Consider the following 13,287-nt stretch of genomic DNA (forward strand, 5'->3'; position numbering starts at 1 on the left):
CAAGGTATAGAAGTCACTTAGTGTTTGTTTCCTTCTTTCCCCTTGTTTTCACAGATCGCTTTATCAGACACAAAACCATCCAAGCGCATCTGTTGCTGTCAAACAGAAACTCAGTCTCTTTGTATAATGAAAGCATCCGGCAAAGCTGATGCCCAGAGGAAACTACAGATCAGACACCGCTTCTTCCAAATAGCTTTCATTATCTCCTGTCTCTACTACCGAAAGCAAACATTCTGTAAGATGTCTATATGATATGGTCCTGTCCACATGCAATTTGGGAATCTTTGCCAGTAGTTTTTTAGATCCTGTCATCCACATCATTCGCTGAAAATACTTAAAGAAGGGAATGAGTAGGGTGATAGCCGTAAAAGGCTTTCCAGGCACGCATGGATTTACCTTTGGCAAAGAGCATCAGTAAATAGCAACCTTAAGGTTTGTGTTGCATTTCTGGGAAACAGAAACTGACATTGTTTCCCTGTGGATGGTCTTGTCCTCTAAGCAATTTTGAAACTCCTTAATCTCTCAAATGCATCTGAATGCTTTTAGGCAACACTCAAGAAGAACTGCTCAATGTCACGTAGAAACATTATTCAGGGGTTTTGATGCCAGAGCTCGTGGTTGATTTGAGAGTAATACAGTCGAGAGTTTAAAATCATGGGCTTCCCTCTGGAAAGAGGGAAAATGTGTGTCAAATAGCCCTGGGTTCAAGTTGTCTCATCATAGTTGAAGGATTTGCAGAGGAAATTAGTTTCCTATTGCCACTGTAACAAATTGCCACGAATTTAGGAGCTTTAAACAACACAAATTTATTATCTTACAGTTCAAGAGGCCAGAAATCTAAAGTGGGTACACAATGATATATTCCTTCTGAAGGATGCAGAGAACATCTGTGTCTTTGCCTGTTCCAGCTTCTAGAGGCCGTCTACCTTCCTTGGCTCATGGACCCTTCCTCCAGCTTCTTCTAAACTAGCAGCATAACATCTTTCTCCCTTTCTTGTAAAGACGTTTAAAATTACATGAGCCAACTTGGATAATCTCTACATCTCAGGATCTCTGAGATCTACATCTCAAGATCTCAACCAAAATAATCTCTACATCTCAAGTTCTTTCACTTATTTATAACTGCAAACTTCCTTTCACCATAAAAGTCCCTTTTGCAATATAAGTTTTCTTTTGGCTTATATTCTTAGGTTCCAGGGACTAGAACATGGACATTTTTAGGGGGCATTAATCACCCACAACAGGTAGTCAGTTGTCAATGCCTCAGTTCTCTTATTTCTAACATGAGAATTATAATAGTTCCTACTATGAAGCATTGTTATGGAGTTAAATAGGATTACAAACATGTTATTTAATATTACTATGAAAAAACAATTAAGTGATCCAGGAGCTAATTTAGGCACAGAAATGAGGAAGATTGATCTTATTGTTGCTCTTGGTGGAGCTAGACTTTTAATGAATACTTAGAAAAATAAACGTACACTTGCAAATTGTAGTAAGTGCTACTAAGGACTAATGAATTTATGTTGGCAAAGAGAACTGATCTAAGTCTAAAAGAACCAGAGAACAGAGGAGGCTGCTCTGAGCAAGTAGTTTTTAGTTGAGATTTTATGCACGAATAGGTATTACCTAGCTGAAGTAAAATGTAAAAAAGAACATTCTGGAAAGAAGAAAAATGTGTGTTAAGCCCCATGGCAGGAATGAGTTTGGTACATTCAAGGATTTGGAAGGCACAAAAGCACGAGGGAGAGTGACAAATCATGATGCTGCAGAAGTCCGCAGGAACCAGAGCAGGTTGTCCTCAAAAAGGCTATGTTAAGATTTGGGGGCTTTGTTTAAGAGTAACAGCAAGAGTGGTCTGACCAGGTTGCTTATTAAAAACTATTGCTCTGGGTGCTTTGTAGAGAATGAAGGCAAGAGTGGAAGCAGGAATGCCAGGAAAGAGGTTAGGCTTTAGTCCGGGGTTGGGGGGGGGGGCGGCGGGAGAAGACAGGGTATCATAGCCTGGGCTTCCTTCCAAGGAAGCACATCCCCAGAGGGAGATCAGCAGGCAGGTGATTTATCACAGAGTGCTCTTGGGATCAATGCCTTCCGATGGGGGAAAAACCAGGTTTGGCCAGAAGGAGGTTTCAACTGACCCTGAAGGATTCTCTGAAGTGTGCATGACCCCTCAGAGTTGGGGGAAGGGCAGTGGGCCCTTACACCTTCCTGCTGATCAGTCACTAGATGCAGCTGTACCAGGAGGAGGGTGAATTTCTTCAGTGGTGGCAGTCCCTGAAGGTGGCTGACAGCTGAGCATCTGGGGACATCATAAAGGGGATAGATTTTAGAAATATTTTTTAGATTAAAATATATATATATATATAATATACACACACAAACACATATATAATTTATATAGAATTTATATATAAGTATATATATGTATATATAGAGAGAGAGGGAGATAGAGAAAGATCTAGATAGGAGAAAAAAGAAAGAGAGAAATCAAAGATTATAGCTGGGTTTCTGACTTTTATAATTGAACAGCTATTTGTACCATATTTGCATATATGTAAATGTACAAATATATTTGCTTATATTATATGTAAATATACAAAGGCATTTGCATATATTTGTATTGGTCGTTTAGTTAAATAAATGAGGAATTAAAATTTGGGAGTAGTCAGTTAGTACAAGCATGAGCCTGTAAGCATCACCTCAAGAAAGAGCACAGGATGACAGGGTCGGCGAAGCCTTTTACTGATAGTGACAACATGAAGGTGGATTGTGTAATGTTGGGACACTGTGTTTGGCATCTAATAAAAATTCAGTAAAAATCTTTGCTGACATAATAATAACAATTTTTAATAGTGAGGAAAATGAGCATATTTTTAATCACCACCATGGTGTGCCAGTAGCCCGCAGTCTTTGGCAGCAGATCGCAGGGCCCTTGCATGGAAAAGCTGGAGAAGACAGCCATGGCCATGGTTGGGGAATTGAACACCAGCTCCCCTAGAAATGTCTTTCAAAGAAGCATCCTTCAGGAAGAGATCGTGCTGGGTTCCTGTCCATCTCCCATTCCTCACGTCAGAGCCTTCAACAAGTCCTTCTGACTTGGCCTTCACAATATGCCCACATCGGCTCAGCTCTCGCCACCTGCATGGCGACCCTCCTGGTGGGGACCTGCATCGTCTCTTGCCTGGATTATTTTGACAGCAACGTAACTAGTCTTCTTGCTCCTCATGCAACCTCTTGTCTCCTTAAAATGTGTTCTCCACTAAGAAATGGTACGATTATGATTATAAGTAAAATCATGACATTTTTCTGCTCCACATTTTCTGAGGCCACCCATGTCCTATAGAGCAAAAACTCAATCCGTGAAAAAGCTTCAGAAGGTTCCTATCCTAATCCCACTGCCATTTGCTCCTGACCTCACCTCTGTCCCATCTTCTCTGGCCACTCTGCTCCAGCCATACTGATCCCCTGTTCTCCATATACTCCACACACATTCTTGTCTTCAGCCTCTGAACTTGCTGTCCCTATTGCCTACAACACGTTTCCTCCAGAGACCTCCACGGCTAACTCCCTCACCTCCTCCAAGTCTTTGTACAGTGTCACTTTTGCAGAAGCTGCCTCTGAATATCCCAGGCAAATTTCAACCCTCCCTTCCCCTTCCTCTCCTGTACAACTTGGCTTCATTTTTTTTTATCCCTAGTAGGCATTACTTTCTGACATCATCTAGATTAGAAGTGTACATTTTTCCATTATCTGTTTCTCGGTAAAATGTAAACTCCATTAAGGTGACTGTGGGGATCTTGTTTGGTTTGGTTCAGTTTCATTTACTCTTAGGCTTCCAGTGCCTAAAAATGTTCTAGCTAAAAGTAGAGCTTTACTTTTAATAAAGTACTTTACTTTTTTAATAAATATTGATTGAATTAATGAGTGAGTGAGTGAATGAATACGTAAGAAGATTCTCTAACTCAATTTTCTAGTGAGGTACCTTCTCCACACTCTCTCCACTTTTGCACATTCTAGACCTAATTTGACTGATCAGAGGAAATTGTGAAGACCAGCCCGGCTTCCCTAAGAGGAGTCCCTGGGGCCCTCTGTTGCTGACATCGATCATGTGGTTGAATGTCAGTGCTCCACACCAATGGAGCCACTGGCTGGCAGCACATTATGCAAGGTGAGAAGAACAAATTTAAATTCTTCCAGAGAAGGTACTGCTCTATGTCTGGGCAGAGCCAAAATAAATATTAAAAGAAAACATCAAATTACTTTTTTGAGTACTATGTCCATAAAGCACCTGACTTTCCTTCCTCACTTAAAAAAAAAAAAAAAAAAAAGGCATTTCTGTTATATATACAAGACTAAAGAGATGTTGTCTATTATTATTATTTTTATTAAATTACAGTTTGGGGGCACCTGGCTGGTTAAATCAGTGGAACGTGCGACTCTTGATCTTGGGGTTGTGAGTTCAAGCCCCACACTGGGTGTAGAGAGGACTTAAAAATAACATCTTTTAAAAAAAATTTTTAAAAAGATTTTAAATAAATAAATAATAAATTACAATTTTATTCAGTGATTACAGGTTGTCTCTTGTACTCAGTCTCTGAAAGTTCACAGGTTCAGGCTGCGTCATGTCAGCATTTTGTTGGTGAAGTCCCCTTTACAATCCGATGTAGTCCCGATCGAAGACCTTGATTCTTCGGCTTTCTCTCAGCAGCTGTGGAGCGGCCCTGGATGGGGGATGTCCAAAGGACACAGGCATGGGCTGCCAAATGTTTGGAATACACTTTAATGACTTCTCCGGGAATTAAAACTTTCCTGTAGTTAGCAGAAGCCTTTGTTTCGGCAGTTGTTTGGAAAGACTTTGAGAGTCTAAGCCACTTTGTTTGTGTCTTACCTTTGCCCTTTCCTGGTTTCAGCTATTTTTAGAAGACGGCCCCAAGCCTCTTTAATCCTATTGCCACAGATGTGGTAAAAAGAAATCCCCACATCCCTGCTCCAACACGGAGCGCAGCTCTTAACATTTTGCACAAGAACAGGATATTGGCAACTCAACTGTTAAACCTGTCTGTGATTATTCTTCCTTGAGATCACTCTGATGTCACCAGTGTAATTTGAGCCTGGAGCTTTTGTTCACACTTTAAATAGCAGTCCCAGAATGATTTTGCTACAGACTCTCTGGAGAGCTGGGGAGCAGAATTCCCAAAGATTCCCACATCGATGAAAGCAAAGCCAAGCCACCAAGCCATCATCATGTCCACTTCGCTGCGCGTTAGCCCGTCCATCCACGGCTATCACTTCGACACAGCCTCGCGTAAGAAAGCCGTGGCCAACATCTTTGAAAACATAGACCAAGAATCTCTACAGAGACTTTTCAGAAACTCTGGGGACAAGAAAGCGGAGGAGCGAGCTAAGATCATTTTTGCCATCGATCAAGATTTGGAGGAGAAAACACGAGCGCTGATGGCCCTGAAGAAGAGGACGAAAGACAAGCTTTTCCAATTTCTGAAATTGCGGAAATATTCCATCAAAGTTCACTGAGGACAAGAGAATGGATAAGGACATTATCCAAGAATAGACATTTAAAGACCAAGGGAGTTTGTGAGACCCAGCACAGGCAGCATTAAATTGTGGCTGCCTCGCAAGCTTCTCTTCCATCAGAACGACGGAGGTGGGAAAGAAACAGAGCAAACTGGTTACAAAGACTCCAACAAATTTCACGCCTGTGCTGTTACAGTGGAGAAGGAAATGCTTTCAGCAAGGATTTGCAGACTCTCCCTGAGGGGAAAGGACTGATGCTGGCGTCGGAGAGGAGTCTGAACGGATGTAATGAGGACTGAGACTCAAGACAACAGAGAGCTGGGGAAGAATTGCGGCCAGAGTCTCTTTCTCAGGCCCTAGGACTTCAATTCAACCTGAACTTTGTTTTCCTTAGCCGAACTGGGCAGGGAGAGGGAGGAGGGAGAGGGGGAAAAGGAGAGAGAACACTATGCTCCTATGTTTACTGAATTTTTAATTTGAATGTTGCAAAATGTTGCCAAGCTTCAATGTGGTCTATGGGTATAGATTCTTAGAGATCAGTAATTGACTATTTATTTGCATTTTTTACAGTGCCGAAAAAGTGCACCACAAGGGTGTTAGTTACAAATTATGCAATACTTTCAGCAGCTCAGTAAAACGCTTCTGGTTTGTAAAACGTTTTTATACATTTCAGACTAATTGCACAAAAGCTAAAGGAATGGGGTCCTTCCTAAATCCAAAGTACTGTGAAAAAATTTTATGATTTTTTTATCTTCTAACTAATGCTAAAATATAATCTAATTAGATTTCTTACAGTTATTGCAGTAAGCATTAGGAAGTGAGTATGATATACTAAATAGTTTATGAAGATGCTATGGTTTTTATAATTTATTATACATGACAAATTATATGCAACCTTAATAAATTATTATAAACTTAGCTGCTTTTGGTCTGTGATGATTGGTCTCAAAGGAAAAAGTAAAGTGGTAAATATTTATTACTACAAACTTTTATAAACTATTATAAACGTTCCTAAGGATTTTACTCTTAAGAGTAAAATGTGCTTTTAGAGTAGCTTTCTGTTAATTGCCAAACTTCTTCAAAACAAATTCTTACATCAGATATCTAGGATGTTTCTCTGTCCCAACTTTAAAATATAAGACCTAAGCATAGAAATTCATTAACTGGCTCACCAATAGTGGTGTTTATGGGTCCATGGAGGGTGAACTTTAAAAAGCTTTTTTTTTCTCCATATTTTTGAAATTTTTCCTCTGTGGCTACAGGAGCTATGTACATTTGTACATTTATTTCTCCAAAACCAATATATTTTGGGGTTAGAGTCCAAATTATGATCAAGATTCTGTGGGTCATCAAGGTTTATTCCATATAAGTCAATATGGGAATAACATTACAGTCACTTTGCTTATTTTCTCATAAAATTATAATAAAATCTTTCCAAGAAGGCATACATCAATGCCTCCTGCTCTTTCCTAGCAGACAGAAGTAGAATTTCCCTGAAATTAGGCACTTTGGAACATGTACAGAGGTTTCTGAAACTTGCTGATCATAGTAAAACAAAACAAGTGAGTGATCTAAAATCTTCTGGGAGAGTTACAAGTCAGGATTTTAAATAACACATTTTTAAAAAGGAAATGAAGTGGTCAGACCTCTTTTCAAATGTTAATTGATAAGTTCGCTGAAGATAATATAAAATCACTCCACTGAGAAGGATTTTTTAACATGAGAACAACCACGAAAGCCAGAAATTAATATGCAGAAATGGGTGCCTGTGTGTGTACATTTTTCTGGGAGAAGTGTTTATAATTTCTATCAGATTTGCAAAGACATCCATGACACCAATATAAATTAAGAACAAAAGAGGAAGTTTTTGACAGGTGGAAGACTCAGCTCATCATGGCATTTGGGGATTACCAAAGCAGAGGCTACAAAGGGGTCCTCAGTTCCATGACCTTAGTTTCCCCCATGCTTGCAAACCGAGCTTGCTTAATGATCTCACCTAAAGTCTCTGCCCATGCTAAGTATAAGCTTCTGCCTCGGACCTGGCCTGTTAGTGACCCAGTTTCTCTATCTAGAATCCCCAAAAGACATCAACAAACTGCTTGGGAAGGAAATTGGTAACTTATTCCTCCAGGATAGCTACCATATTCCTATGAAAATGTTTAACTCATTTTCTTTCTAAAGACTTTATGCATTTTGGATGCTGAACCTAGTCAAAAGGTTGAATTTATTACACTGATGCATAACTCTATGCTCCGCCCCTGTTGTTTTCAAGAGAGTACAATGCTTATCTTACCCACTTTGCAAATTAGCATGCACTAACTTAGTTTTCTTGCAGTATATTATCATTATTTTCTGATTGCTAGATTATAACATGGGAAACAAATTAGAAAGCAATTGGGATATGATCCACAACACTGTGGAGAAGGATTCCAGTAGATTTGCCAGAATCAAGCTGGCTTTCCCCTTCAGAGACAACAAAAGTTAGAATCAATGGGATTTTATCAGGGTGATTTTTAGATTCATAATACTTTCATCATTTAATGTGAGGTGAAAATAAACATCATCTGAACAGGTATGACTAGTTCAGTTCAGAGATCCTTCTATGGCCCAGGGATGGCCAAATATATCTCAAGGCACCTCATTGTAATAGAAGATCTAAAAGCAAAAACAAAAAGGTGAAAGAGGTCGTTAATAACCTTTGCATTATTGGCACCATAATAATAACAACCTAATTTCATTGAGAAAACTTTCTGAGTGCTTTTTATGCATTAAATCACTCACTACTATGACATGAGAGCACGTGTGAATAGTGTAATGACACTGAAGCCCAGAGAGTTGGAGTGACATGCTCAAGAGCACACAGCTAGTGAGGCCAGGAGTCACATCTGGGGATTCCGGCTCCAAAGCCTCATTCCTTGCACAAGGTTACACTGCTTCTCTAGGAGAAGCTTAGCTTCCCTTTTTTCCTATAAAATGACAATTACTTATAAGCTAATAAGTCAGGAAGACAGGAAGGCATGGCCTCTGAGAAATCACTTTTATCTGCTCTGTGTCTCGTTGTCTGTTTATTTGGCACTTGTTTTATATGGGAAAGTTTCATGGTTTAGTCATTTTAATTGTGTCAAGGGCTCTTAGATGTAGCCTTTCAAGTCTGCAGTTAAAATAACTGCAGATAACTTGGGTTAACACTTGGAACAAAAGGTCACCTCTAATGTCTCTTCCAGTTGTCAGTCAACATTTTGGGTCTCCATTTGCTCATTGGGGGAAATCAGAAACTATGGATTCAAGAGTTTATCCATGCAGAGGAGAACTCCTCTGTTCATCACTGTGGCCCACGCCAGAGGCTGTGTGCTTGTGCACACTCCAACAGATGGGATTTACTGAGAAAGAGGCCCAGGATAGAGGAATGACTGCTATTTTCCCCCATTGTTAGAGGGCAGTCAGAGGATACAGTTGATGTTCCCTTGGAGAGCATCAACTAATAAATGAATAATGAAGCCATGGTCTAGGAATTATGTGGTCTTTTGGAGTACCTTAATTACCCTTCTAAACGCCACATAGGGGTTTCCCAAGATGCATATTGCTTGGGTAACTCCTTTCTTACACCCAGAGAGTTGTACAGTAAAATCAGAATTTGTATCTTATATACTCATGCAACAAAAATGTAGTGAGCACACATGTGTGAGCCCTCATAGTCAGAAGGGATCCCTGTTCTCCCTAACAGAGGAACCTGAAAATGTTTTGAAATAAATGTAATACAGTGGGATGTATGATAGCACTTCACAGGATGTTATGAGGGCACAGGTGTGTGTGTCGGGGGGGGGGGAGGTGTCTGTCTGTATGAGTTTGTGTGTGTTTGGGGAATAGCAGAAGGAGAGGAAATCCTAGAAGATTCCATGGAGAATTTCAAAGTAGGATTTAGTAAAGAGGGTAGACAGGGAAAATTTTTATTTCATCATCTGTGTATAATGTTTGCAAAGGCAAGAAGGCAGGAAAGAGTGTGAATTGTCTGAGAATCTGTACGCAGTTCCGAATGGCTAGGGGCCCAAGTATTTGGGGGCAATAATTAGAAACGCAATTTGGTTTTAAATGACAAACTTGAGTCTAAATTTTATTCTGAAGGTAACAGAGAATCATTAAGGACTTTAAATAGAGGAGTGACACTTACCGCCAAACTACTAAGTATCAGACTCTAGGAAAATATATGATTAATATTTTGAAAAATAATGCATTCCTTTACATCTGGCTGCAGCCCTTAGCTCAAAGGTCAGCAAACATGGGTGCTTACAAGTACATCCAGGAGCTTTGGATGAAGAAGCAATCTGGTATCATGCCATATATCAGAACTATGTGCGATGTGGTGGTCACAAACACTTAGTTTCTAAGAGTGCCACCTATGGCAAACCTGTCCATCATGGTGTTTACCAGCTAGAGTTTGCCCTAAGCCTTCAGTCTGTTGCAGAGGAGCAAGCTGGACATCACTGCGGGGCTCTGAGAGTTCTGAATTCTTACCTGGTTGGTACAAGATTCCATGTACAAATTCACTGAGGTTAACCTCATTGATCCATCCCGTAAAGCTCTCAGAAGAAATCCTGACACCCACGGATCACCAAACCAGTCCACCAGCACAGGGAGACGTGAAGGTTAACATCTGCAGGTGGCAAGAGCCATGAACTTGGAAAGAAAGCGTCAGGAGCTCCACCACACTATTGGTGGTTCTCATCGTGGGGCACGGAGAAGACACAACACTCTCTGACTTGGGGAAAAAAAAAAAAAAGAAGAAGAAGAAGAAGAGGAAAAAGAAAGAAAAGAAAAATAATGCACTCAACACATGGTTAGATTCTGCACTGATTCTTCCAGAACTCGGTTGCTTCACCATCAGTCTACTGAGGTGAAAAGCCACAAAGGAAGTTTGCAGCTCGGTAATCAATGCTTAGCTGTGTGGAAGCTGAGGATGAAATGGAAGAGGTAATGAGGAAAAGGTTTGCAAAGCGAGACAGAAACCCCATCTAGTATATTCCCTATTACATTTTTTAGAAATTGTAAACACATTTGACCTTTTAATGAGCCTTATTATATAACAGATATTATAAAGAAATGGCTACTGAGCTCTCTCTTCACTTAAATAACTTTTCTACGAAGTTTCTAGCTGTTTTAAGTAATTACGACAGACATACACAAATGTGTTCTATGTTAAGGTATGTGCCCAAGATTAGCAAAACTGCCTTACAGAATTTGGGAACTAAACATCCCATTCCAATATGGGTTAGCAGTGGTCCCAAAAAAGTCAGGAATACTTTTGTTGAGTAGTCAGAAGAGTTTTGTTGTAGCCTCCTTTTCCCCCCTTCCCCTTACACACACTGGTTTCCCGTGTGCACACACACAAACACACATACATGCACACACACACACACACATGCACATTCTAACATGTATACACAATAACATATACACATACATATTTACACATCACACACATATATACATGCACATACACATATACACTTATACAAATACAAGCACACACATCCACATACATGTGCACACATCCACATACATGTGCACATATGTACACCATTTAGAGTCCTAAGAGAGCATAGCAGTTTCTGCTCTGGAACCTCTATGTCCTCATCTGTGGGCAGCAGCAGCCTGGTGTTGAGCAAATACCAGCAGATCGAGGCAGGAATTCTGGGGGTTTTCCCAACTGTGCCTTCCGCAAATTCCTTTCCTATCTCTAGATTTCATCTGTCAGGGGGAAAAAACTTAGATCCGACTGGCCCATGTCTGAGCTCAGACTAGAAATAAATGGGAATAAAAAACTCAACCACCACCCACGGTGGGACTTCTTACTGGATCAGAAGCTATCCCACATGTGGCAGGAATTTCTCTGAAATAAAACAAAAGTGTAAAAGTTTTGATCATTAATCATGGTTGCCAAAGGCAGAAGGCAAGGAAAACAACTTTCTGTGGATCCATCTATGTTTTTGAATAGGCTGCCTCTTTTCTGGCTGAGGGTCCCTTGCTGGGGTTAGCTCGTAATAGTTTGACGTGCCAACATCCATGCAATGACGCGGCCACTGAGATAATCTCAACTGTACCTAAGAATCATCAGCGGCAAGTTTGAGTTCAAGGTAGCTTTTTAAAAAATATAGATTCCTGGTCCCGACCTCTCTGGGCCTGGTAATGGATGTCCTTATGAAATTGCACAGTTAACCGTGAAGAACATCAGTTGTGGGGCCCGCTTCTTATGTTACAGTCGGATCTTCTGTTGATGGCACTTTTTAATAGAAGACTTAAAAAGGATTTGGTTTTTGGCAGTTAGAGTTTTTCTTACCATATTAATTGTGTCCCTAATTGAAAAATTATGACCAAGTAAGGACATATGTTGAGAAGGGTATAATTACTCTTGAATTTTAATATTTACACGGTGTATAGATAACATTTTCTGTGATTTCTTTCCTTAGATTTCAGTCTGATAGGTGTCTACTTTGATATTTCTAGGTTTTACCAGGAGGTAACCTTCTGCTTCCTATCACTACCTTCTCTTCTTATTCTCCTGCAATTTGTCCATGTTTATGATTTATGCCTAGGTTTTATCATCTGAAAGATTTTGGAGAATCCTACTGATCCCAGAGAGCCATGGGAGCCATAGTCAATAGAAGTGTTATTTAAGAGCATCTTTCCTGACTGATAAATGTGGAATACCTCCACGGTGCAGTTGTTTGCAAACCTCCTGTTATCAGAATCTCCTGGGGAACATTTTAAAATCCAGGCCCCTGGATTTAATGATTCAGAATTTCTGGGGCTGGTCACCTGCTATTTCTGTTCTTAAAACGCTCCCCAGGTGATTTTGCTGCAAAGTCAGATTGAGAGCCACTGACCTAGATTAAAATCACCAGCTGTATGCAGGGTGAGCCTGTGGCTCGTTTTAAATCATCCGTGTCTCCCCAGGCACATTGCGGCTTCAATACATTTTTGACTAAACAAACTGTTGACCCAAGATGTGACTAGCACCTTCTCCTGTAATTTGTTATTTCTATTATCTCTCATCTAATCAAACACCATTATTTCCCCTAGGCTCATAAATTCTAAGAAATCTCCTGATAACCATTAGCTCAACTTCCACAAGGCACATAATCTTAGCAATAAAAATATATTTGTCAAATGAATAGAAGGTCTTTCTCTCCCACTAACTATATTTACCACTTGCCAGCTTCCCTGGAGAATTCATTTCTCAGTCTAGACAAGTTATTCTTTTAAAGTTAGTCTTAAAGAATGTTTAGCACTCAGCACTAACAATCACTTGTAACTGAGCATACTAGCACTTAATAAAACACTTTCTTCCTAACAGCAAGGACCCCCCACTGAGAGGATGTGGTTTTAGTTTTAAGGAGAGGGCAGGCAGATTGAAACCTACGATAAGGGAACATCTGCAGTTGGTAAAGGAGAAAAGGACCAGAGGTGGTGGTGCACTAAGAGAAATGGCTGCTCCCAGCTTTTCCTCGTCTTGGCTGTCAGATGGCGAGATTGCTCGATGTGCAGTGCAACAGGCAACAGAGAGAGAAACAGAGACACATGCAGGGCATAAGGAAGAGATGGATTAGAAAATCTTGTGTCTGACATTTACTAATTAGGTGTGAATTTTGAGTAAATTATCTACTCTGTCTCAGCCTCACTTTATCATCCATAAAACAAGGACGATACCTCTTTCCTGGGTAAGTTCACTTGGGCTGCCATACAAAGTACCACAGACTG

The 13,287-nt window shown here is 40.2% G+C and overlaps 1 protein-coding gene and 1 pseudogene across 1 annotated transcript; both read left to right on the plus strand.

Moving 5' to 3' along the window:
* The first annotated feature begins 4,972 nt into the window (after positions 1-4,972).
* LOC111144537 (transcriptional and immune response regulator) lies at positions 4,973-6,450 on the plus strand. Its single transcript, XM_022498859.1, has one exon. The coding sequence runs from the start codon at positions 5,212-5,214 to the stop codon at positions 5,530-5,532; it is 321 nt and encodes a 106-aa protein (XP_022354567.1). The 5' UTR covers positions 4,973-5,211; the 3' UTR covers positions 5,533-6,450.
* A 3,358-nt stretch (positions 6,451-9,808) lies between these two features.
* LOC111144626 lies at positions 9,809-10,288 on the plus strand (annotated as a pseudogene).
* Positions 10,289-13,287: the final 2,999 nt, after the last annotated feature.

Source organism: Enhydra lutris, unplaced genomic scaffold, assembly GCF_002288905.1.
Source record: "Enhydra lutris kenyoni isolate GAN:26980312 unplaced genomic scaffold, ASM228890v2 scaffoldscaffold11, whole genome shotgun sequence".
NCBI lineage: Eukaryota > Metazoa > Chordata > Mammalia > Carnivora > Mustelidae > Enhydra > Enhydra lutris.